General features: G+C 45.5%; 1 protein-coding gene across 1 annotated transcript in view; it reads left to right on the forward strand.

Annotated features, from left to right (window-relative positions):
* MCM3 (minichromosome maintenance complex component 3) overlaps positions 1-27120 on the forward strand; it is a 37455-nt gene that overhangs the window by 4098 nt on the left and 6237 nt on the right. Inside the window, exons 3-13 of the mRNA XM_081941218.1 lie at positions 6468-6676; positions 8055-8185; positions 8504-8742; positions 13961-14069; positions 14492-14645; positions 15136-15267; positions 22375-22583; positions 24214-24388; positions 24594-24720; positions 25830-25980; positions 26451-26591. Coding sequence (XP_081797344.1) covers positions 6468-6676; positions 8055-8185; positions 8504-8742; positions 13961-14069; positions 14492-14645; positions 15136-15267; positions 22375-22583; positions 24214-24388; positions 24594-24720; positions 25830-25980; positions 26451-26591 — 1777 coding nt within the window. The remainder of the gene's footprint in view (positions 1-6467; positions 6677-8054; positions 8186-8503; positions 8743-13960; positions 14070-14491; positions 14646-15135; positions 15268-22374; positions 22584-24213; positions 24389-24593; positions 24721-25829; positions 25981-26450; positions 26592-27120) is intronic.

Here is a 27120-nt window from a genome sequence, read left to right on the forward strand (position 1 = left end):
CCTCCAGGGTATTCAGTCCTTCTTCCCCTTCTATTTCTCCTGTTGGGGCACGCAGGTAATCAGGCCTGGAAATTTCCCCCTCCCCTCCTGTCTCACCCCATGGCTCGAGGGAGGTGTTTGAGGATCCATTGGAGGGTTCATCTAGGAGATTCCTTCCTCCCTGCACCCTAGCTCCACAGGACCCCGATCCAGGACACTCTGAGGATGAGTTTGAGGATCTGGAATTGCTCCCTAAGCGCATTAAGAGGCTTATTTCCTCTGCTATTTCAAAAGGGGTTGCCTCTGCAGTTTCAATACAATGCAATAACATAGTTGGAAGGGACCTTGGAGGTCTTCTAGTCCAACCCCCTGCCTAGGCAGGAAACCCTATGCCGTTTCAGACAAATGGCTATCCAACATCTTCTTAAAGACTTCCAGTGTTGGGGCATTCACAACTTCTGGAGGCAAACTGTTCCACTGTTTAATTGTTCTAACTGTCAGGAAGTTTCTCCTCAGTTCTAAGTTGCTTCTCTCCTTGATTAGTTTCCACCCATTGCTTCTTGTTCTACCCTCAGGTGCCTTGGAAAATAGTTTGACTCACTCTTCTTTGAGGCAACCCCTGAGATATTGGAACACTGCTATCATGTCTCCCCTAATCCTTCTTTCTATTAAACTAGACATACCCAGTTCCTGCCACCGTTCTTCATATGTTTTAGTCTCCAGTCCCCTAATCATCTTTGTTGCTCTTCTCTGCACTCTTTCTAGAGTCTCCACATATTTTCTACATCGTGGTGACCAAAACTGAATGCAAGTGTGGCCTTACGAAGGCATTATAAAGTGGTATTAACACTTCACGTGATCTTGATTCTATCCCTCTGCTGATGCAGCCTAGAACTGTGCTTTTTTGGCAACAGCTGCACACTGCTGGCTCATATTTAAATGGTTGTCCACTACGACTCCAAGATCCCTCTCACAGTTACTACTATTGAGCAAGGAACTACCTATACTGCACCTGTGCATTTCGTTTTTGTTGCCTAAATGTAGAACCTTACTCTTTACCATTGAATTTCATTTTATTAGATAGTGCCCAATGTTGAAGTTTGTCAAGTTTCCTTGAGGGACCAGCAATCCTATAGGGAGCCTAGGCCCCAGGGGCCTCCTCAGGCCAGAAGCTCCTCTCATCTTAGACTCCAGTCTGCGAGGCCTCCTTCTCCCTCAGTAGTTAGTGAGGGTTCAGTGCTGGGGAGGATCTGCGCCAGGACATGGGGTTTTCGGAGGATGAAGACACTGTTCTCCCAGATCCTCCGTCCTTCCCCAATCTCTTTGCTCCCCCCATGTTTAAACCCTTATTGCACAAGGCAAAGAAGACCACTAAAGTCGGTACAGGGGATCCTGCCATTCCCCCTCCCAGAGACCCTAACTTGGTCATGTTATCTAATACAGCGGCCAATAAGGAGGAGGGTCCTGCTCTTCCCATTTTTCTAGAGGTGATAAAGAATCAGTGGGCTCACCCCTCTACCTTTCCCAATCACGGGAGCAACGACCGCCACTTCTACAATATGGAGAAGGCCTTTTCCCAGGCTCTCCAGTTGCCTAACGTCGACCCTCCTATAGCCTCCCTCGCTAATGCTTCCTTGGTAGTGACAAGGGATTTGGCTGATAAGTTGAAACCGGAGTAAAAGCGGACGGAACTTAGACTTCGTAAAAACTTCAATGCATCCGCATGGGCAATAAAGTTCGCTGCAGCTGCCTCCTATTTCAACCGGTCAGCCGTTATGTGGCTTCGTCAGTTGCAGAATTGCATTCCAATCCAGGATGAGAGACTTCACCAGGATATTACAAAGATCATTGCTGCCATGCAGTTCTCTGCGGATGCCACCCTAGACGCTGTAAAGTACCCATCCCGAGCCCTGGCCACCTCAGTGACTTCTAGGTGGCTGTTATGGTTGCGCAATTGGCAGATGGACAATAAGTCCAAGTGGGGCTTGGCGGCTGCGCCCTACTCTGAACCCAATCTTTTTGGTGAATGTTTGGATCCCCTTCTCATAGGGAATAAGGACAAAAAGAAGGTCTTGCCAACCAACACCAAGAAGACAGATTATCGTCCGTCCTTGTACCACAGGCAGTCCTTCAGGGCCCCTGAACCGGAGAATCAACAACAGAGATATGCCCCTTATAGATCAGAGGCCCTACTACCAGGACAGAGGCAGGTTCCAGTCCAGACGGCCCTTTTGAGGAGGGGGTGGCAGCCGCCCCTTCCGCAAAGGAAAATGACTCCAATCCGAGCATTCCTATAGGAGGCCACCTGGAACTGCTTGCGGATCTGTGGGATCACGTGACTTCAGATGCCTGGGTTCGGTCCACTACCCGCAAAGGACTCCGCCTGGAGTTCCTTTCCATGCCCCCGACTTTCAGAACCTTTCCGCTACCCCGGGATCCGCAACGTCGTCATCAGATGTCCCTAGCCATCCAACATCTGCTGGACATCCAGGCAGTGGAACTGGTCCCAGGAGGGGAACACGGGCGGGGTTACTATTCCAATATTTTTCTTGTTCCGAAGAGCTCGGGGGGCTGGAGAGTGATACTAGACCTCAAGCGTCTCAACCGCTTTCTGGTGTACAGGTGCTTCAAGATGTCCTCCCTCACATCCATTCTGCAGGGCATCAGGTGGGGGGACTTCCTAGCGTCAGTGGACCTGACAGAAGCCTATCTCCACATCCCTATCCGTCCTGCTCATCGCAGGTTCCTTCGCTTCTCCCACAACGGGCTCCACTTCCAATACAGGGCCCTCCCCTTCGGGTTGTCCTCGGCCCCGCGCACATTCATGAAGGTCCTGGCGGCATTGGCGGCTCACCTGCGCTTGGTTCCTATGAGACTTCAATGTTACCTTGATGACGTACTCATGCAAACCCCCTCTTACGCTCGAGCTGTTTTAAACCTAAAGCTAACCATCCAAACCCTGCAGACCCTGGGGTTTTCCGTCAACTTTCCCAAAAGCCACCTCTCGCCCACAACAAGGATCTTACATCTGAGGGTGGTGATAGATTTCATAGAGGGCATGGTTCGTCTATCCTCAGACTAGCTGGTCGACCTCCAGGCCCTGGCAAGACAGGTTCGCGCAAGGCGGTTAGTTTCCATCCTGACCTTGCCCTGTCTGTTGGGCAAGATGGTATCGTGCATAGTTATTGTCCCCTGGGCACGGCTTCATTCACGGACTCTGCAATGGGCCCTCATCCTGTTCCAGCGAAAGCGCCTGAGCAACTCCCCGCACCTCATCCACCTGCCAGTGGATGTGTGGCTATCTCTGCGGTGGGGGCTGTCCCTGGCCCTTCAATGCGGATCGGAGTTCTAGGAGCCTGATCTAGTGACCATCACTACAGAGGCAAACCTGTTTGGTTGGGGAGCACTCATGGACTCTCACATGGTGCAGGGCCGTTGGACCCGTTCGGACCTTCGCAACAATATAAACTGGCTGGAGCTGAAGGCCACCAGACTGGCTCTCCACCAGTTCAGAGACATGATAGAGGGCAGTCACATTCTTCTGTTGACAGACAATGTGGCCACAAAGGCCCACATAAACCACCAAGGTGGGACTCACTCCAGAACGCTTTGGCTGGAGGCACTGAAACCCGGCTCCTGGGCAGAGAGACATCTGGCGTCAGTGGTGTCAGAGCACATTTCGGGCACGGCCAACCACCATGCCGATTGGTTGAGCTGCGCAACTAAAGACCACGGAGAGTGGCAGCTTCTACCAGACCTCTTCCAGAAGATTTGCCAGCGGTTCGGCGATCCGTCGGTGGACTTGTTTGTGACCCCGTTGAACGCCCAGCTCCCGAGATTCTTCACCCATTTTCCAGCCCGGGCCGCAGAAGGGACGGACGCTTTCTGGAGCAGATGGTCTCTGGACCTGTTATATGCTTTCCCCCCTCTCCCTCTGATCCCGGGGACGCTGAGGAAGGTAGTGGTAGAGAAGGCAGACATCATTCTGATCGCCTTTTACTGGCCCAGACAGCCTTGGTTTGCGGACCTCGTCCAGCTCTCCATCTCTCCCCCGTGGAGGATTCCCCGGGAGGAGCTTTCCCTATGCCAGGGGATCTTAATGTACCTGTAGCCCCAGTGGCTCCACTTGACCGCCTGGTGCTTGAGCAAGGCCTCCTGAAAAGTGCCAACTTGTCCTCCCGAGTAATAGCAACTATCGAGGCGTCAAGCGCCCCTCCATCACTCGAATATACAACTTCACGTGGGCTGCGTTTGTTAAGTGGTGCAGCCCAATCAGCATTTGTCTGACGGAGATCTCAGTCGCTCAAATTCTGGATTTCCTACAAAAAGGCCTGGATGGGGGGGCTCTCCCATAACACCCTACGGCGGCAGGTAGCGGCCCTGGCCTCGATCCTACCGGGAGAAGGTCGCTCGTCTGCCTCAACACCCCTTTATCAGGAGGTTCCTAAGGGAGGCTGCTAATTTGCGGCCTCCCCCTGTTCATAGGTTCCCAACCTGGGACCTGCCTCTTGTACTTAGGGCCCTGACGGGGACTCCCTTTGAGCCCTTGCTCACAGTTCACCTTAGGTTTCTATTTCTCAAGGTGGCGTTCCTGGTCGCCGTGACCTCGACCAGACGCATCTCCGAGTTAGGGGCCTGTCATCTAATGACGACCTCTGCCAGTTCCACCAGGATACAGTAGTTCTGAGGTTGGATCCTACCTTTCTCCCTAAGGTCAATTCGCCCTTCCATTGAGCGCAGGAGGTCATCCTATCCAATTTTTGCCCGATTCCCTCCCATGAGAGGGAGCGACTTTGGCACAGGCTGGACGTGCGGCGCGCCTTGCACATTTATGTCTGACGCACAGCTTCCTTCCGTAGATCTGAGGCCCTCTTCATTTCCAACCGGGCTCCTTGGGTGCCAGGGTTTCCTCGGCCACCATTGGCAGGTGGTTATAACAGGCAATATCCACTGCCTACGAGTCTTCGGGCTGGCCTCCCCCCTCAGGGATCACGGCCCACTCCACACGGAGTGCAGCTACTACAGCAGTGTGGACCACGAGGGCTTCATTCGAAGAAATTTGCCGGGCGGCCACTTGGGCCTCCCCAACTCCGTTTATCCGCCACTACCGGCTGAATGCCTTTGCATCGGCTGAGGCGTCATTCGGGCGTAGGGTCCTACAACAGGTAGCGATAGCCCCTTCCTTCGAGTCTTGGTTTCCCTCCCAGGGACTGAGCTTGGATACTTCCCAGGAGTCGCCCCTCCCTCGAGTCTACCGGAAAAAGAACGTTAGTCCTTACCTGAAGGTCTCTTTTCGGTAGACAAGAGGGAGGGGTGACATCCTGCCCCTATTAAGACATAGTTGGTAGTCAGTCCGGGTGAGGGGCTGGGGGGAGGTTGACCCCTGTCCGTTGTCTGTTTTTGTTTGACAGTATGCTTCCACTCATGCGGCTTCGAGGAACTGGGAACCACAGGGAAAAAAAGAGGTTAAAAGAGATTTCCCTCAATCTTCTGGACAAATCAGGCTGTGAGAATATCCCAGGAGTCTCCGCTCCCTCTCATCTACCAAAAAGAGATGTTTAGGTAAGGACCAACATTCTTTTCAGGTCTTATTTGTAATGTTAAATTTTTAGTCAGGGACTTGGAGAAATGAAATTTTGATTTAAAGAATCTCCTGGAGATTTTAGCTTTTACAAATAAGAGGGCAGAAAAATAGTCCGTAATACATTCACTGTGAAATATTTAAATGTCAAAACTAGATCATTTGGATTATGTTAACGAATTGGGAAATTTAATCTGCTTCTCTGACGGCAAAATAAAATGGTGAAGTTGGTGTTGTGGTGAATTTGACTCCTAAGGACTAGTCACCTTCTAGGACTTTTTTGGTTTCTCAGTATGTAAAATACTGCCAGAGAATTTTCTGGAAATCTTCAGTCCATGTACTAACAAGGCCAACTCGGAGGTTTTTGAATACAAATAAATTTGGGCAGTTGCTGTAACCAGACTTTTCTAATTCCCCAATTTCACTCATGTGGATAGAATAATAAGGGGCATTAAAAGAGCATCCATAACTCTTTATTTTTATTCTTGGAATGTTGTCAACAATTGTAATATTGTTGTTATATGTTAATCCATCTTTGCATTAATCTATACATTCCTTTTGTTATACAATAAGGCACATGTTATAATCTTTGTAAACTTTCTAACTTTGTAAAATTTGTATTTTTATGGCTAGACTTTCTGATGCTTGTCATTGAGGAGGTGAGGGCCTAATTCCTGATCTTTAACTATGACTTAGGGTGATAGTTCTAGGTAAATGCAGTATGGGAAAATTTAAAGGTGATTAGCATACTTAAAGATTAGCGATGCAATCTTCATTTTGAAATGAACACTGGGAATTAACAACATTGTTAATTCTTGATAGGGTTGTTTTAATGAGAATTGTTTTCCTGTTACGATATTGTCTTTTTCTGAAGGACTATTAAAATTCTTTTTCATCTTTCCTGCAGTTTGTTGAACAGTGCCTTTGAGGAGTTGCTGGCTTTCCAGCGTGCCTTGAAAGATTTTGTGGCTTCTGTGGATGCTACATATTCGAAGCAATATGAAGATTTTTATATTGGGTTAGAAGGCAGCTTTGGATCTAAACATGTGACACCTCGGACATTGACATCCCAGTTTCTCAGCTGTATTGTCTGTGTGGAGGGTATTGTTACAAAATGTGAGTAAGCAGTCTGTGCACTAAAAGCTGTTCAAAGAAGCTTTTGATTCCAAATGGGTGGAATATGATTGGTGAATTATTCTGTTTAAAAAGCAGTAAATCCTCCAGTTTTACAAATCTTTGGGGAGAGGGTGGGTGGGGAGAATGAACATGGTGATACTTGCTTTCCCACTAAGAATATATTATCCAATAAAATTACTCCATGAATACAGGCTTTCTCTCCAGGGTTTTGTAACAGAGTGAAATAGACACTTAAGTAAGACTTGTTCCAGTAAAGCTAAACATTATACATTCAGGATTAGAATGCCATTGAGAATATTATTCTAAAGAATCATTTGGAAGTACTTGTGTTAAATATGTTTGTGTTTTCCAAAGTCTTCGAATAGATTGCAATGCATTTAAAAAAGACTCTCAGCTGTTATCTTTAAAATGATAGTCTAAGACCAGTGTTGGCAACTCATGGCTCCACAGCCGCATACAGCTCTTTCGTCCCTCTGCTGCAGCTCCCTGTTGCCCTGTCGTGGTAGAGAGATGAAAGAGCTGTTGCCCTGTCGCAGCAGTGGTGATGGATGGAGCCTTAGTGTGGGAACGAAGTGCCCTGCACTTGCCAAAACAACATTCTGATTTCAGCGCTGTGCATTTGCTGTTGCTGCCTCCATGGCCTGCCCGCTGCTCTCACTGCACCTTTCACAATGGGGGAGACCCGGTCCCCTCCTTCTGGAGCTAATCATGACACAGAGTATCATTGTCGGCTCACTCTGGCCTCCCAGATGTCAGTTGCTTTTCCTGCATGGCCACCGGTGTTGTGATCCCCCGCCTCTCCACCAGACAGCTGGCCTTCAGCTGGTCAGCTGTCTGCTCCTGGGCTCATCAGCCTCTGGATGTCAGATTCCCACCAGCCAGCACTAGTTCAAGGGTTCCTTTCCTGCCCCCAGGGGGGAGAGAGGGAAGAGAGGGGAAGAGAGAGAAAGAGAAAGAGAGGGGGGCGGAAAAGAGTGATAGAGAGAGGGGGGAAGAGAGAAAGAGGGGGGGAGAGAGAAGAGACACAGAGAGACAGTCATATGACTGGGTGAGAGGGAGTGACATCAAATTGGCCACATCCACCCAGGTTTTTTGGCTCTCTGTGTTTTCTGTGGGAAACACATCCAAATGGCTCTTCGAGTGTTTAAGGTTGCAGATCCTTGGTCTAGGAATATATTAAAACAAATATAATGGGATTGAGTGTGCAATTGATGTGAAAAGACGTGGTATGTTACATCAACATAAATATGCAATGTTTTGCAATCTAGCATGTGAACATCTGAAGGAAGTGTTCAGGCTGAGGTTGGCTAGCCCTTTTCTTTATTTCCAGATGCTTTTTGTTTCTGTCCCCATGTAGGCTCTTTGGTGCGCCCAAAGGTTGTTCGAAGTGTGCATTACTGCCCTGCTACCAAGAAAACCATTGAGCGGCGGTACACAGATTTGACTTCCCTGGAAGCTTTTCCATCCTCTGCTGTTTATCCCACTAAGGTGAGTTGTATGGATTCAGAAACCTTTCAAAGCTCCTAGAAGAATTGTGACTCTATTATGAAAGAATTCTAAAAGTTATTAGAAGGATCTAGACATGATATAGTTAAATATTCTTTGACATCAAATTTGGTGCTCAGTATTTAATGTTATGTACCACTTTAGAATAAAAATAATGCTGCTGGGACAGCATGTATTCAGGAATTCAAGTAATCTGGGTAGCATATTTATATGGGGAATATAAATTCAAATCCCTTATTTTCAGCAAGTAAACAAAAAAACTTTAAAAAACTAATATAAAAACAAAGTACATTCTTGTAGGATGAAGAAAACAATCCTCTCGAGACAGAATTTGGCCTGTCAACTTACAAAGATCATCAAACCATCACAATCCAGGAGATGCCAGAGAAAGCACCAGCTGGACAACTTCCTCGCTCTGTAGACATCATTTTAGATGATGACTTGGTAGACAAAGTAAAGCCAGGAGACCGAGTACAAATCATTGGAACATTCCGTTGTCTGCCAAGCAAGAAGGGTGGCTACACTTCAGGGACATTTCGGTTAGTAGTATAAGCTGCTTTATTGGCTTTGGGTTGATGTACCAGGACTTGAGACCCATATTGCATTAAACTCTCCTACAACAATACTTTTGCTTTTGTTTTGTGGTTCTAAAAAATTGGCTTTTTAGAAACTGTTTTTCCAACAACTTTCAAGCCTTGTATTCAGGAAAATAATTTGGTCTGTCAGGGAACATGCCATATACATATTGTAAAATAATTAATGCTAAAGAAATATAGCAATTATTAGAATGTAGTGGAAGCTATGTTCCTCAGGCATTTTCTTTCATTCTAAACTGAGTTTAAACATTAAAAATTGTGCTTGGAAGATTATTATTTTTTAAATATTTGCCTTATCTTTGACACAGCTATAGGTTCTTCATGTTTTTTTTATTAAAAGTTTTTTTTTCAAGACAAACACAACATATCCTCCTTTACATACTGTAGAAAGTGTATCAGTTGGTTACAAAAAAGCTTACGTGCATCTCTTCCACAGTCAACAGTTCTCCGGCTGGACTTCCCTGGTGCTACCCCCCGCGAGGAGGCGGAACTGGAAGGTATTAGATGGTTCCGCCCCAAGCGCCTGATGGAACCAGATAGGTTCCAGACGGAGCTTGGGCCACCTCCTGTGGACCTGACCCGCCCCCGAGTGGAGGACCTGGTAGACGCATGGAATAGTGCGACTACCGGGGCCCTAGACCGGGTGGCGCCTTTGCGGCCTCTCCTGCGGCGACGAACCACCCTGGCCCCTTGGTTTACCGAGGAGCTAAGGGTGATGAAACGCCACAAGAGACGCCTAGAGAGTCGTTGGAGATCCTCCCGTTCCGAATTTGACCGAGCACAGGCACGAGCCTATTTGAGGACGTACCTCGTGGCATTAAGAGCGGCCAAACGTCAACATTGCGCCGCTCTTATTGCGTCCGCAGATAACCGCCCTGCCGCCCTGTTTCGGGTGACTCGCTCCCTCTTGTTTGAGAGACCGCGGGAAGCCCCTTTACAGGGCAGAGCAGAGGAGTTTGGGAAATATCTACAGGACAAAGTCGCTCAAATCCGGATGGGATGGGCCCCTTTCAGTGGTTCAGTAGAGACGCCCGTGGCGAGTCTTGAGGGATCGCTTTGGGAGGAGTTTGACTCGGTTGCCATTGAGGATTTGGACAGGTTGCGTGGACGTCTGCGACCCACCACATGTTTATTGGACCCGTGTCCCTCCTGGCTTGTACTGGCATCCTGGGAGGTTACGCGCGACTGGCTCCTGGGCCTAGTGAATGCCTCGTTGGGTGAGGGGTCTCTACCGGCCGCCTTGAAAGAGGCGGTGGTGAGGCCCCTGCTCAAGAAGCCTTCCCTGGACCCAACGGACCTAGTCAATTATCGTCCAGTCTCCAACCTTCCTTTTTTAGCGAAGGTTGTAGAGAGTGTGGTGGCACAGCAGTTCCCACGTCACCTGGAGGAAAATGATTATCTAGACCCGCGCCAGTCCGGCTTCCGACCCGGGCACAGCACGGAGACGGCCTTGGTCGCATTGGTTGATGATCTCTGGAGGGCCAGAGATAGGGGTTGTTCCTCTATCCTGGTCCTATTAGATCTCTCGGCGGCGTTCGATACCATCGACCATGGTATCCTGTTGCACCGGCTAGAGGGGCTGGGAGTCAGGGGCACCGTTTTACGGTGGTTTGGCTCCTACCTCTCTGACCGGACGCAACGTGTGTTGGCAGGGGAGCAGAGATCGACCCGGAGGCCACTCACATGTGGAGTGCCACAGGGATCGGTGCTCTCGCCTCTCCTGTTCAACACATACATGAAACCGCTGGGCGAGATCATCCGTGGTTTTGGGGTGGGATATCATCTGTATGCTGATGATACTCAGCTATACATTTCCACCCCGAACCACCCCAATGAGGCCGTCGAAATGATGTCCCGGTGTTTAGAGGCCGTACGGGTCTGGATGGATGGCAACCGACTAAAACTCAACCCTTCCAAGACGGAGTGGCTGTGGCTTCCGGCCTCCCGGTTCAACCAGGTGCTTCCATCTCTGGCCATCGGGGGCGTGCAACTAGCCCCCATGGAACAGGTGCGCAATTTGGGCATCCTCCTAGATGCCCGGCTGTCCATGGATGACCATGTAACAGCCGTGGCAAGGGGGGCGTTCCATCAGGTCTGCCTGATGCGCCAATTGCGCCCCTTATTGGACCGGGATGCCCTACACACAGTCACCCATGCGCTAGTGACGTCTCGCCTGGACTACTGCAATGCTCTCTACATGGGGCTTCCCTTGAGATGCACTCGGAGACTACAGTTGGTCCAGAACGCGGCCGCGCGGGTGATTATGGGGAGGACTAGATACTCCCCTGTAACACCTCTCCTGCGCGAGCTGCACTGGCTTCCTGTGGTCTACCGAGTGCGTTTCAAGGTCTTGATTATGATCTTTAAAGCGCTTCATGGCACAGGGCCTAGTTACATGCAGGATCGCATCCTGCCCCACACATCCCTACGACCAATTCGCTCACACAGAGAGGGACTTCTCCGGGTGCCGTCCGCCAAACAGTGTCGGGGGGCGACACCCAGGAGCAGAGCCTTCTCTGTGATGGGCCCAGCCCTGTGGAATGACCTCCCCCGTGACATCAGGATTACTTCCGATCTCCGCTCCTTCCGTGTACAGCTGAAGACCCACCTCTTTCAATTATCTGGCCTGGCTCAACCGTAATTTTTCTTACTCCTCCTGACTGTCTTTTTAAATTTTAAATTTTAATTGTACATTGGGTTTCTTACAATTGGGGTATTTTAATGGTGATTTTTAACTGTCTAAATGTTGTAATTTGTTACCTCCTCCGTGCATGTGTGTCTTTGTATATATGTATGTTTATGTGTTTGTACACATGTTTTATGTTCTATATGCTCCATTGTACGCCGCCCCGAGTCCTGCCTGGAAAGGGAGCGGCTAATAAATTCAATTATTATTATTATTATTAACAAACATTACTTCATATTAACTCAAGTATCTTAAGATCAGATATTTATACATGTTACCATCATCATACCTCCGTTTTCATTTGACTATAATTGTTTAAATGTCCTTCATCATAGAATATACCAAAATTTAATACATAACCACATACTAGCATTTCATTTACTATTTCTAAAATCCTCCAATAACACTGAATCTTTATATCCTATTCTAGCTAAACATCCATAATATTAAGAAACAAAATTTTCTAATTCTTCTTTCCAAATCATTATTTGAAATTTACATCAAATTTCCTTATGTTGTACTCATACCTATATATACGTTATCATCATCCCTCCTTTATTTAACTATATCCTGTATCATAACATTTTCCCCCTAATATTCTAAACTTAACTATATCTAACTTAGTTCTTTTTTATTAACCTTTATATATAATCCAAAAGAATTTCTAATCTTCCTTTCGTGGGTACCATTCAATATTCATATCCCATTATTGCTTATCATGACACAAGACATTGTATACATTATTATCATTATCAATTATTTGTTTAACTATATCTATTATCACTAAATTTCGCTAAGTTTAACTAGTTTTAAGTTATACTCTTCCATTTATCAACCTATATCTTTCCAGTAGCAAAACAGTCTCATATCTTCTGCTATTTGTGGTATCAGTCCTCTAATCTTCTCTTTAATCAATGTTGTATGGACTCCTCTTAGCAATTTTTTGCTTATAAAATCTCTCATGTAATTACGATGTCCTTCTTCTGTTTCCTTAATCAGCTTGTCTTTGATTGTCGATGGTGTTATCAAAATTATTGCTAATAAGATTTCTCTCTTTAAATCCATAAATTCTTCTATTTTTTCTCCTTCTGTATCTTGCCATCCAGGGTAGGTTTCCCCTCCATTTAATTCCTCTTTCAGTATTCCACTCTTTCCATTTTCAGAGACATACCAGTCACCATAAATATCAGCAATTTTAATTTCTTTATATTTATTTTCCTCTTTGATTTTAACTGCCATTTTATCCATTTGATGAACATCTTCAACTTCTTCGTCATATTTTGCTGTTAGATGCACTAAAACTTCCAACTTCTCCATCCTCTCACGTATATCTGATAATTTCTGTATTTCTGAGAGTATCTTTTCCAGGCTTAAAACTTCTTTCTCCTGTTGAAATTGCGCCATTGTCTTCAACTAATAAACACTGCTATTCTAGCTTACAGGATTTTAACAAAGATTAAGCATCGATTCACAATAATCATTTCATTTTCACCTTTCTCTGGTTAGAAATACTTCAAAGGAACATCTGTGTGCTTTTCTTCTTATCATCCTCTATAAACAAACAGTAAGACCTTGAAGTGCCAAGCCAAGATAATCAGTGAAAGAAAATAAAGTCTTTCATTTCCAATACACAAAACTCTAGCCTCCAAAGTAGCAGTGTTATTGTTACAATGTTGCAATTTTTAAAAATATATATCTTTTTTGTATTTCAAGTTGAAAAGAAAGTCCAATTCTTAAATGAATTACAAGAACACCACAGTAATGAAAGAGTAGAATTGACCATAGGTTACAAAGAGTAATGAAGAAAAAAGAAAAATAGAAGAAGGTTTAATCCATTCGTTTTAGAAGTCTTACATAAATTCCATCCGTGAAGATAGCATTTAAAAAAAAAGGATAACCCACTGTCAAAAACCATTCCAAATTTAATTCTGCCGCTTATTTCTTCTGTTCTCCAATTTGAATTTAGTTTACGTTTTTTATAGACAGTCACTTCTAAAACGGTAAAAAATTCTCACCAGCTGGAAACACTTTCTCTTTCCATATCCTTCCGTTTTGGAGCCGCCCCGACTTCATCAGCCAAATGGCTGGATTTTTTGTCACCGGCTTGAAGACTTTCTCTTGGATTGATCAGGGACTCCTGTTTGCCGTCTCTGCGGGACGGTTTAGGTCCATTTGGACCACCCAGTGGCAAAAGTGTTGACTGCGATCTCAGAGCACTGAGATCGCACGTCGTGTCATGGCGAGTTCGGCTCCTCCTCTTCAGGGTGTTCATGTTGGACTGCTCAACATCAGAATCTGTCAGAGGTTCCTCCCACAATGGTTACTCTTGAAATTCAATGCAGTAGAAGTCTTAAATTAATCTGGTATTTGTTTAGCTAATAACATATTACTGGTATTAGTGCTCCTATGAAGCTGCAGGGAAATGTTTAAACATAAAAAGAAAAAAAGTGATTGTCTTGATTTCTTTCTTTCCAGGACCATCCTGATTGCTTGCCAAGTAAAGCAAATGAGCAAGGAAGTCCAGCCTGAATATTCATCTAGAGATGTTAGCAAAATTAAAAAATTTAGCAAACAGCACTCAAAGGTAAACTGGATGCTGGCATTTAAAGTACAAATATGATTAATTTAAAAGTATTTGAAAATTCTGTTATTTTAATGTTAGGGTTCTTTTTCCATTGGCCTTTTAAAAAAATCATGCTCTTCAAGTAGTTTACATATTTTAGCAAGATGACCTGTGTGTGATGCTAAACAGTGAGAGAAATATAGCCTCCTATATATGTTTCAAACTGTTGTAGCAAACTGTTATAGCAAACTGTTAAGAAATGAATGTGGTCTTTTTATCCTAAGTTCACATTTTTGTGGTAGCATGTAATATTTTAATTTTTGATGAAGCAATGCTTGTTACGAAGTAATAGGGTAATCACCCTTTTCTTTTTACTGTTCTTTGACTTTAGTTCTATGTGGATATTCTACTTTAATATTGTCCCATTTGTTTCCTGCATCTAGGATGTTTTTGAACAGCTTTCAAAATCTTTGGCTCCCAGCATTCATGGGCATGAATACATCAAGAAGGCAATTCTGTGTATGCTCCTGGGAGGAGTCGAAAAAGTGTTGGAGAATGGAAGCCGACTCCGAGGGGACATTAATGTCCTACTGATTGGTATGTAATGGAGGCCTTGTATTTGGAATGTTCCAGAAACACTGATCATATCCTATAATAGGAGAGTATAGCTGGCATTTATGTAGAATTTGAGGGACCTGGGTATGTCTAATCTATCAAAGAAGAAGATTGGGGGTGCGGGGATATAACTCTCTTCTAGTACCTGAGGGGCTGTCACAAAAAGGAGGGGATTGACTTATTCTCTAGGTCACCAGAAGGCAGGACAAGAAGTAATGGGTGGAAGTTTGTCAAAGAGAGATGTAACCTAGAAATAAGGAGAAATTTTCTGACAATGAACAATTAAGCAATGGAATAGATTGCCTCCTGTGGTTGTGGTTGCTCCATCACTAGAGATTTCCAGCAATAGACGAGACAACCATTGGACTGGCATGGTATAAGAATCCTGTCTTTAGCAGAGGGCTGGGCTAGAAGATCACTTCTAGCTCTATGATTCTATGTTCTAAACAGCCTATATCTCTTGTATTTTCAGGTGACCCTTCTGTTGCGAAGTCTCAATTATTACGTTATGTGTTATGTACAGCTCCCCGGGCCATTCCCACTACTGGCAGGGGTTCTTCTGGAGTAGGCTTGACCGCTGCTGTTACAACAGATCAGGAAACTGGTGAGAACTTAGAGGCAAATGATATGCAAAGGGCACAGGTGGTACAGTCATGGGAAAAAGCAGCTGACAGTCTCACTGCAGCCAAGAGGATTGATTGATTGATTGATTGATTCAATTTATGCCTACTATTAATGAGTTGCTTTCTGTCTATTTTGAAAATTTAAATACAGTGAACACAGAGCTTGAGGTATAAGTAAAACAGTGGCCTAGTGATGCAGTGTTATGCTAACAAATTAAATCTCTAGCTAGAGTGAATTGGGCTAAATTTGAAATGGACAGGCAAGTTGGTATGGTGAGTAGAATATTATTTAGCACAGTGGTTCCCAAACTTTTTCAGTCCACCGCCCCCTTGGTGCTACAAACTGATCCTCAGTGCCCCCCACCCAGTGGTGGAATTCAATTTTTTTACTACCGGTTCTGTGGGCGTGGATTGGTGGGTGTGGCTGGGGGGGTCATGTGACTGGGCAGTTTGCACGACGGAAGGAAGATAGTAACAGTAAAATTCAAAACTAACAATTGCACATTTATTCAAAATCCAATTTAAAAACCTTTTTAGTTAATATTAATAGAATCCAAATTGGAATGGCGAAAAATGGTTTTGTGCATGAGTGTGTGTGTGTGTATGTCTGTGTGTGTTTGAGTGAGCGAGGGGTCTGGTAAGGGAACTGCACCTATTTAGAAAAGGTAAATTGTTGCGAACATGATTAGTCGAAGATAAGTATGGGGACAGGTTGGGCGGTAGAGAGAAAGTGATAAAAGAGTGGGAGAGAGGAAGAGAGGAAGAAAAAAGAGAGTAGAGAGACAGAAAGAGACAGAGAAGGCGAGAGAAAGTGACAGAAAAGTGAGAAAGAAGGAGAGACAAAGAGAGACAAAGAGAAAGAGAGTGAGAGAGACCTAAAGAGACAAAGAGGAGAGAGAAAGGAGAAGGCGAGAGAAAGTGACAGAAGAATGGAAAAGAAGGAGAGAGAAAGAGAGACAAAGAGAAAGAGGATGAGAGACAGAGAGAGAAGAGAGGAAGAGGAAAGAGTAAGAGAGAATACCTCATTTCAACCCTGAGATGCAAATATTCTCTTTGATTGGTAATTTTATTTGTCCATTTACTATCCAATACTCTCATTTCTCCTTAAATTCATCAAGAATTAACTTTTTCAGCATAGTTTTACAGCTATTTAAAATATATAGTAATTTAGGTCAGGTTTTCAGAACATTAGTCTATTTATAAGTCACTAAGTGCAAAGAAACAGAATTCAGAAATTGTAATTGCCTATTGTCTGCTTAATTTTCTACCTACATTTTTGATAACTGATATTCACTGTTGACCCAAGAAGCCCATCATAGAAAGAAACCCTCCCTATGAATTTTGTTGGGTTTCCATGGAATGAAGTTTGATCTTTTTCTCAACCATACAGTAGCATATTCTTTCTAAGGAGGATATAATCAAGATAGTCCACAATTGCCTATCAATCTAACAGTATGGCGATTGACAATCTCTTTATATTTCAACTCTAACTCTTTCAGTCTTAAAGGTTTGGTGGGGAGAAATCCAAAAATTCTTTTAAAGAGGGGAAAAAATGCTTGCACAATTGCATCCATGGAGACATGTATATATACACAACACACAGAGAAACAAACTTACCAAAATGCTAAGTCTGCCCACCAACTAACTAACTAACTAACTCTCTCTCTCTCTCTCTCTCTCTCTCTCTCTCTCTCTCTCTCTCTCTCTCTCTCTCTCTCTCTCTCTCTCTCTCTCTCTCTCTCTCTCTCTCTCTGCTAGAGAGTGAGAGAGAGAGAGTGTGTATCCCGCCTTCCTTCAGCCCAACACTCTCGCTGGCATCCCGGCCAGACGAGAGGGTCTCCCCGAGTCTAGGGCAGTGAGTCATTCGATGAGAAACTTGCCTCTTGAAAGGAATGACCCGGTTTGGCTCCCGCTTTCGATCCGCCGCCCAACGATCGAACGGAAAAGCGAAGAGGCAAGAGAGATAAAGTGGGAGCCAAGCCGTGTCATTCCTTCCAAGAGGCAACTTTCCCATTGAATGACTCGCTGCCCTAGACTTGGGGAGACCCTCTGCAGTCCCTCTCGTCTGGCCGGGATGCCAGCGAGAGTGTTGGGCTGAAGGAAGGAGGGATACACACACTCGCGCTCTCCCTCTCCCTTTCTCTCCCTCTCGCAAATGGCAAATCTGAGCAGCCGCTGCTGGGAGCCCGTCCCATGCCTTCTCCCAACCCCCACACCCCTTCTCTCAGCTACTTTCTGCCTTGTGGACCTAGAACTGATTGCTGACTCCAGGCTGGCTCTCCTCTCCTGTTATCGTGGAAGGCATCTCACAAAAACCACTGCGCAGCAGTTGGAAACTGCTGCAGGGTGTTTTGTTGCCACATGTGTGGTCGCGCACCCGCTCAGCTTAGAAGGAATATTGCTAGTGACCCAAAATATCCAACAAAATTGCACAGATAAACTGACAGATAGGAAGTTTAATTAGCTTAAAAGCAAAAATATTCTCAATGACTTTGAAAATCCCAATGAGTTATCTAATATCAGGTGATGTCAGTTGACTGGCTGGCTCAAAGATAGCTGAGATTGCAGCCAGGAGAGGTAGAACAAGGAAGATTTTCTTTGAAAGAGAGAGATGCAGGAGGAAACAGACCCTGCTTCCTGCATTTGGATTCTGTGGCGCACGCACTCTAGGTGGGAATTTAGGATCACTGCTGCGCCGTCCTGGATTTGTCAATGCGAGCCTCAGGTAGATAGCCTCAAGAGAAACGGGCAGTGAGCCTCCTGCCATCGCGAGAGGTAGAAAGCGAAAGCAGGAGGCTCACTGCCGGCTCACTGCTGCCGTTTCTCTAGAGCGTGGATTGCTCTCTGCGGAGCAACCCACGCTCAGCTTAGTTGGCTCGTTCTTGGTTTGTGACCAGTCCCCCACCCTTTCTGGTCTTTTATGTGTTAATCGAGGCACGGATGCTGGAGAGGCTGCTTTCACACAATACAGTTTATCTCAGAGGCTGAATTAATCACGCGGGTCAGAAAGAAAGGGAACTTTCAGCGAGTTTCGGCCAATCACTCCCCCACCCACCCAATGAGGCAAATTTAGCCCTCTTAATCTTGTGCGAAGGCAGCTGTGGGCAATGTTCCCTCTAAAATAGTTGCTCCAGGAAGCCCGAGCCACCTCAAGTCCTCAACCCAGTCACTTTGCTGCCCTGCTGCACCTCAAGACTCCTGTTTAGCTGGAGACGGTTTCAATCGCGATTGTGAGGCCGCTCTGCAGACTGCAGTCCGTGTCCCGCAAACGACACCGCGTGGCAGTTGGAAACTGCTGCGCGGTGTTTATTTTCCACATGCCAACTTGGGGGGCGGGAGATTGAAGCGGCGCGCGCCCCTCTCCTGGAAGGAAGGCGGTGATTGGAGGGGAGGGTGGTGACGCCCTCTGCAGCCAACACATCTTTTTTTCTTCACCCCCTTAGCGCCCTCCTGCCACCCCCTTGCCTCTTACCACCCCCTACCGCCCCCCTTGCCTCTTACTGCCCCCCTAAGTTATCTCACCGCCTCCCAGAGGGCGGTACCATCACTTTGGGAACTACTGATTTAGCAAAAAGGAGTGAGGATATCAAACCCTTCATAATTACATCTAATGCGTATTATAGATTAAATAGCTCAAAATCCTGTCATGCTTTGGACTGTAAAATAAGTAGGGTCAGTCCTAGTTAGGAACTGAATAGGAAAGTACTGGGAACTCCAGGACTTTAGGGCAGATTGGAAAATAAAACTCACCCCAATGGGCAGCAGTAACAACCTAGCTTCATTTTGTTGCAGCATCATGATCAGCGACTCATGTTTTTTACCTCTAATTGTGTGATAGTCCAAGACCTTCCTATAATACCTGAAACTTTGCTAGAATTGGTTAATCTCACATTAAGATTTAAAAGCAGCAAGATATTTTCTTTAAAAAAATATTTTTAAAAAAATTAAATCATTTTACTTTCGAAAGATTATGGGTACTATTTTGAGAAGTAATTGTACAGAGGTGGGTGGATGTTGTTAACATTGGAGTTAATTACCATGTTTCCCTGAAAATAAGACAGGTTCTTATTTTCTTTTTATCCACAAAATATGGCTTGTGCCTTATTATCAGAGGAGGGCTTATTGTTTTGTGGTTGCTGGGCGGCTACTCTCTTGCGAGCGGGCTCCCAAAGAGCTAGGTACAGCCTCAGGGGCGAACGGCTGTGTTGCGCTGTCGCAGCAGCGCAAACAGCAGCTATGAAGCGACCATGCTCACGAGCAGCCACCTGGCAAACCCCCTTTCCAGCTGGGCACAGTACCATTCACTGACCTAGGGGTAATGACAAGCCGTGTGAGCACCTATTCACCGCTGCCCAGCTCCTGCGGCTTGGCATCTTCAAAATGCCAGTGAACGGCACTCTGCATGGCTGTACGGGGTTTGTGCGAGCGCTGTCCTGCTCCCATGTCTCCCAGCCTCACGATGCCCTGGCTCAGCTCTCCCTGCAGAGCCAGAGGACCTCCGCCGCCACCATCCCAGCATGGCTTTTTTGGCGGCTTCCAAATTGAGTCTTCTGGCAGTGGCACTCTGGGCGTACGTTCTATGGTTGTATGCTCTGGGAGTACGCTCAGCCGGCCCACAACCATAGAGCGTACTCCCAGAGTGTACAACTATAGAGCGTACACCCAGAGCAGCCACTGCTGGAAGATTCGGTTTGGAAGCTGCCGAAAAAGCCATGCTGGGATGGTGGCAGCGCCGGAGGTGCTCTGGCTCTGCAGGCAGAGCTGAGCAGGGTATCGTGAGGCGCAGGACCGGAACAGCCACTTGTGCAACACCCCTCTCCAGCCGTGCAGAGTGCCATTCACTGACATTTCGAAGATGCCAAGCCGCGGGAGCCGGGCAGTGGCAAACAGGCACTCATGTGTCTTGGCGATACCCCTAGGTCAGTGAATGGCGCTGTGCCTGGCTAGAAAGTGGGTTTGCTGGATGATTGCTCGTGAATATGGTCGCTTCATGGCTGCTGTTTTGCGCTACTGCGACAGTGCAATACAGCCAGTCGCCCCTGAGGCTGTGCCCGGCTCTTTGGGAGCCCACTCACAAGAGAGCAGACGCCCAGCAACCTCCCTCTCTAGCTGGGCACAGCGCCACTCACCAACCTAGTGGCATTCTGAAAGCCCCAAGCAACGCAATCACCTTTGCTCCCCTTCCCCCCATTACCACAGCTTGGCACCTTTTGGATACAGCTAGGTTGGTGAGTGGCGCTCTGCCTGGTCAAAGGTGGGGTTGTCCAGGGGGCTTATTTGCGGGGGAGGGATTATATTTTTGCCCACCAGAAAAATGTGGCATGGCCTTATTATCAGGACATGTCATGTTTTCGGGGAAACACGCTACCTTGGCTTTTCTGTAGGAGATGGGATAATATTACTATTTCTTTCAGAGAATGGAGCAGTAGTAGAAACGTGCTTATATAAGTAGGAACTACCACCACATGCAGCAGGGGAGTCCAACAAGACGATCCTCTGTCTCTGCTCCTTTTTACTATGGTCATTGAAGAGATTGTCAAAGTTCCGTTACCCAACGTTGGATATGACTTTGATGGCCATCGGATAACAGCATAGCCTCTGCCGACGACCTAGCAGAGAAGTCCACCAGGCTCTAAGAAAACCTACTTCTTTTGTCTGGAGCTCTCCGTAAAGCTGGTGTCGCACTTAATGCCAAGAAGTCTATTGGTCTTCCTATTGTTCAAGATGGCAAGCATAAGTGCATGGCCCTTTTACCAACCACCTATAAACTGTGAGGGAAGTACCATCAACCCTCTGGGGCCGGATAATTCCATTCGCTATCTTGGCCTCCAATTTAACTGAAAAGGCTGAGTAATCCCCCAGCATACTGGCAAATTGGATTATCTACTCCAAGTGCTTTCGCAGGCACCACTTAAGCTACAATTGCAACGTAAGCTATTGAAAACATACTTAGTGCCTAAATTTATGCATGAGCTCATACTGGGTCATGCGCATAGGAATATGCTGAAAAAAACTGGACTATTTGATCTGTGTGGCGGTGAGATATTGGCGGTGGCTGCCCATCAAAGATGGAGGCCTGAAGGTGCCTTCTCCACCTCAATCCTGCTGCTTCAGGTGACCCGGCTTGAAAAGATTGCATCACATCCCACCATGCTGTTTCATACTGCAGCGCCAAGATGTTTTCGGCTCATAGAGGTGCCTGATGAATCAGCCATGCAGAGTCAATGCTACAGTGGTAACAACTAAGCTGAGGTGCGAGAGGAGTGGAAGATTGCGCTCTCAAATTCAATTGACGGTCGAGAGCTGAGTATCCCAAATATTGATGTGGCCAGCCATGAATGGATATTACATCCCTCCCGAGTATTTCCCTGTTCATATATTAAGGGTATCCAATTGAGGCACAGCTTACTCCTCAGAGAAGCCTGCCGGATCCCTGAGATGATTAATCATGTCCTGCAAGTTTGTGGGGTGACACATGATGGGGATATGCATGTCTTAATTGCATCTTACAATGCCTTGATCAACTTTTGCACAAACAAGGCATCCATCCATATGTCAAACCAATCATCCCATCCGGCACTTCATTCATAAAACTGCAGTGAACCAGCTATGGATCATGGATGTCTCTGTGGTCATCAGTTACCAAATGAGTGAGACTTGGAACATCAAGGTCTCAAAATACGAATAGCCTGACGACATTGACATCTAATGCTGGGCCACTTTTCCCCCCTCCGTATCGGTGCAACATCTTCCCATAATCATCTGAAATTGGGGATTGTTCTACGAACCATCAGGCAAGGGGCTTAGGACCTTGGGCTTGAGCTGCAGAGACATTATGGATTTATGTCTTCTCACTCAAGGGCTCAGTCAAGTGCTACAACCTCTACATGCGTGGAACTGGGAAAGACTGAAACTGGAAACCAGTGGACACGTGATTTATGACCCGCCACAAGGGGCTTGCCCCTCTAAAAATACATGTAACATAGCTTGAGATCTTTAATAGTCCAATCCTGACTTAGAAACGCAAGATAGCACTTTGTTTAACCTTTATATACTTTCTCTCCCTCTCTTTGTTTCCCCATCCTTAGGAGAACGTTGTCTGGAAGCCGGTGCCATGGTCTTGGCTGACCGTGGAGTGGTGTGCATTGATGAATTTGATAAGATGTCTGATATTGATCGTACTGCCATCCATGAAGTGATGGAGCAAGGCCGTGTTACTATTGCCAAAGCAGGCATTCAGGCCCAGCTCAATGCCCGTTGCAGTGTATTAGCTGCTGCGAATCCAGTCTATGGAAGGGTAAGCATGGAAAATATTTTGTTTGGATAAGCTAGGTGGCAACTTTCTGCCATTATATTTTTAGTTGATAATATTGGTTTAGTTGCTTACTAAACCAATAGTTCCAATAGGCCACAGTTTTGAAACTGAGGATTTATTTTAAGCCTGAATGATTTTTTTCAATTGATTATGTTTCCATGCATGTTTTTGTGGAACACAGCAATACTTCATTGAATTCTCTAGAGTTAGTTCATATGTTACTACCGTGTTTCCCCGAAAATATGACATGCCCTGATAATAAGGCCATGCCACATTTTTCTGGTGGGCAAAAATATAAACCCTCCCCCGCAAATAAGCCCCCTGGACAACCCTCCACCTCTGGCCAGGTAGAGCACCGCTCACCAACCTAGCGATATCCCGAAGGTGCCAAACCGCGGGAACGGGGGAGGAAGGTGATCACGTTGCTTGGTGCCTTCGGGATACCACTAGATTGGTGAGCAGCGCTGTGCCCAGCTGAAGAGGAGTGTTTCCAGGCAGCTGCTCTCTTGCGAGCGGGCTCCCAAAGAGCCGGGCACAGCAGCCACCCGGCAAACACCCTTTCCAGCCGTGCAGAGCGCCATTCACTGACCTAGGGGTATCGCCAAGCTGCGTGAGTGCCTGTTCCCCGCCGCTCGGCTCTCGCGTCTTGACGCCTTCGAAATGCCAGTGAATGACGCTCTGCACGGCTGGAGAAGGGTTGCGCAAGCGGCTGTTCCACTCCCACTCGCGCGCCTCCCAGCCTCACGATGCCCTGGCCCAGCTCTCCCTGCAGAGCCAGGGCACCTCTGCTGCCGCCGCCGCCATCGCAGCATGGCTTTTTCGGCAGCTTCCAAACTGAGTCTTTCAGCAGTGGCCGCTCTGGCCGTACACTCTATAGTTGTGGGCTGGCTGTCGGCACCATTCACTGGCATTTCAAAAGCGCCAAGATGCGAGAGCTGGGCGGCGGCGAACAGGCACTCATGCGGCTTGGTGACACCCCTAGGTCAGTGAATGGCGCTGTGCCCGGCTGGAAAGGGGGTTTGCCAGCCAGCTTGTGAGCGTGGTCGCCTCATGGCTGTTGTGTTGCACTGCTGCGACAGCGCAATACAGCCGTTTGCCCCTGAGGCTGTGCCCAGCTCTTTGGGAGCCCGCTTGCAAGAGAGCAGCCGCCCGGCAACCCCAAAACAATAAACCCTTCCCTGATAATAAGGCCCAAGCCATATTTTGTGGGTAAAAAGAAAATAAGACCCTGTCTTATTTTCGGGGAAACACAGTATTTCCTTGCATTTGGTAATCCAGATCTATGAAGATTGGCATCCTACTAGAATATTGTCTGCCCTTTTTCAATGCTCTATTCCATTGGGGTTGTTGTTTTTTGCTTATTACATACTGCATTGTTATTGAATGTCTCTCAGCTGCATCTATCACATAGTTTCATAAATGTACTTCGTCTGTGTAATAAAACAAAGACTATTTGTGCTTACATTAAAAACCCAACTGAAAAAAGATAAACTGCACAGCATATATGGCATATACAAAAATCACTTCTTGTGTAGCATGTAGAAGGAAGACAGAGAAAATGTGACTCCTTTGCTAGTTTTGACTTCTTTAACATTTCCCTGCATCTTTGCAGTATGACCAATACAAAACTCCCATGGAGAATATTGGACTTCAGGATTCTTTGCTGTCCCGATTTGATTTGCTCTTCATTGTTTTGGATCAAATGGATCCAGAACAAGATCGGGAAATCTCAGACCATGTCTTGCGAATGCATCGTTATAGAGCAGCTGATGAACAGGATGGAGATGGTGAGTTCCTTGGCTTCCTTGAAAACTGTCAACTGGGTCAAACATATTCTCTATGATCTTTGATGAAACTTTTCTGGCTTGTTTAAAAGTGACAAAATTCAGATTATTTTATATCTTGCAATGGACAAAGTGTTGTTTAATGTACTGATTAAATTGATATATTCTAGATAACTTTCCGAGGAAACATTTTCCCTTACTTTTCTAGCCATGCCTTTAGGCAGTACAGTAGAATTACTAGCAACTGATGACCCTTCCTTTACCGAGGAGGAAGATCAGGAGCTACAAGTGTATGAAAGGCATGATGACCTACTGCATGGACCTCGGAGGCAGAAGTAAGTATTTCCTTCACTCACTGTCTTATCAAATAGTGCATGCACAGGAAGAAGAGAGAGTCTGTCAGATGCCACTACTACACTTTGAGAATTTCTTTTGGTGCCAGTCTGCCATGAACTCTGGAACCAGGTGGGAGGGGAGTATATTTCATGGGAATGAAAGTTCACCGTTTCTTTCCAAACGAAGTCCCAGGGTCAACCGCTCGGGAACAGAGTGCAGCTTCATCCCCAGGCGACCCTTCTAAAAACATCTCTTTGATTTAAATTTGAGGGGACTAACGATGGGAGGCACCTTTTGGGAGGAAAAAGTTACACTTAGGATTTTGGCATGTGAGTTTCACTTCTGGCTTCTCACTACTGTATTTCATTTGGGTTCTAGTAAACTATACCTTTCTCAACCCGATGGTGTAAAGGATAGTTCTTATCAGGGTGGATTTGATTTAAATCAAGTCAATTTGAATCTTGATTTAAATCAAATAGATTTAAATCATAATTTTTAAAGAGCAACTGTCATCTCTGTCCTGCAGCAGCTCCTTCTCTGACCCGTTGTTGACTTACCGACAGTCCCAATTTTGCAGAATATGCAGCCTCATGCTACATACTGTAACTAAGCTCCATTTCATTTCAATTATTAATGTATCTTAAATAAAAAACTGTCTTTAGATAGATTTTTACTCCAAAAGCATTTTATTAAATTGGATAAAAATAAAAAAAATCTGATTCAGATTTTTAAAAATCCATTTAAAAAAATGAAAATAAAAAATTATTTTTATCCAACCTGGTTCATACTTAGAGGGCCAAGCTGAGGCAGGTCTGACAGATTCTGAGTTCAGGAATTGCTTTATAGTTGCTTCCTATATTTCCACTGTCAGGGTATTAAGACTAGTATCAAGTAGCCTAATTCTGGCAGCCACATTCTCTTAATGGATAGTCAACCTGTTGGTTTCAAATCCGTCTTTATCTCTGCTTCTCGGTATCTACCAACAGCATCCTGTTTCATTTTAACTACAAATCAGTGATTTCCAGCCAAGAATCCCCAGAGGTGGCAGTTAGACTCCTGTTATCCTCTAATAAATGGAAGTTTATGGATTTTGTTTGATCAAACTCAGAGAGAAGATTGTAAGCATGGAGTTCATGAGGAAGTACATTCATTTTGCCAAGATGTTGAAGCCAGTTTTGACTGAGGAATCAGCAGCCCTCATAGCCCAGGAATATTCTTCCCTTCGCAGTCAGGAGCAGATTAGCTCTGACAATGCCAGGGTGAGTCACGAATCAAGCTCTATTTTTTTGCAATGTGTACTGCTTTGAGAATCATAATTCAGTCTAGAAATCTTTATCTTAATGTCCAATTAAATTTTGACTGGAAATCCCCTTCTGTATGGAACAAGGGATGCAGAAATGCTGCAAATTTCATTATCTTTGTACACTGTAGACAAGGCTCATAAAATAGGCCATCTATCATGGTGTAGAGTGCTAGGCCAGATTTTTTTTGGGGGGGGGGGTGCTCCCCATTTTATACATATCAATTTCATTGAATTCCAATCTAACCTAATACCTGCATGAATGGTAAGTCTGTAGTCCATGAATAGGATTGAATCTTAAAGAACTATTGTGCTGCATCAAACATGCTCACATCTGTACATGCACACAACACTTTGAATGTTGATCATCTTCTCAATTATCATCTTTTCATCCTCAAAAGCATTAAGACTTTTACCTGCTCTTTTTAGACTTCCCCTATTACAGCCCGAACTCTAGAGACATTGATCCGTCTCTCAACTGCGCACGCTAAAGCCAGGATGAGTAAAATAATTGAGAAGCAGGATGCTAAAGCTGCTGTAGAGCTGGTACAATTTGCTTATTTCAAAAAAGTAAGTAGACAAGAGTTATAAGAAAAAGTTGGGCTGACCCCAAATAGTGGTTGGTTTGCATATTTGAATATAGAAGTGTCTTCAGTACAGGTAGTCCTCAACTTACAACTACAATTGAGCCCAAAATTTATGTTATGAAGTGAGATATTGGTTAAGTGAGTTTTTCCTCATTTTAAGAACTTTCTTGTCATAGTTGTTAAGTGAATCACTGCAGTTGATAAGTTAGTAACCTGGTTGTTAAGTGAATCTGGCTTTCCCATTGACTTAGCTTGTCGAAAGTTCGCAAAAGGGGATCACATGACCCCAGGGCACAGCAATGGTCATAAATATGAACCAGTTGCCAAGCATCTGAATTTTGATCATGTGGCCATGGGGATGCTACAAAAATTGTAACTGCACTATGGCCATAAGTCACATTTCTTGTAACTTTGAACTAAATAAATTTGTATGTCGGGGATTATCTGTATTCAATCGATGTTACTGATATCATTACTTGCCATGTGTAAATACCTCAATTTATGTCATGATG

Source organism: Natrix helvetica (assembly GCF_964273705.1).
Source record: "Natrix helvetica genome assembly, chromosome: 2".
NCBI lineage: Eukaryota > Metazoa > Chordata > Lepidosauria > Squamata > Natricidae > Natrix > Natrix helvetica.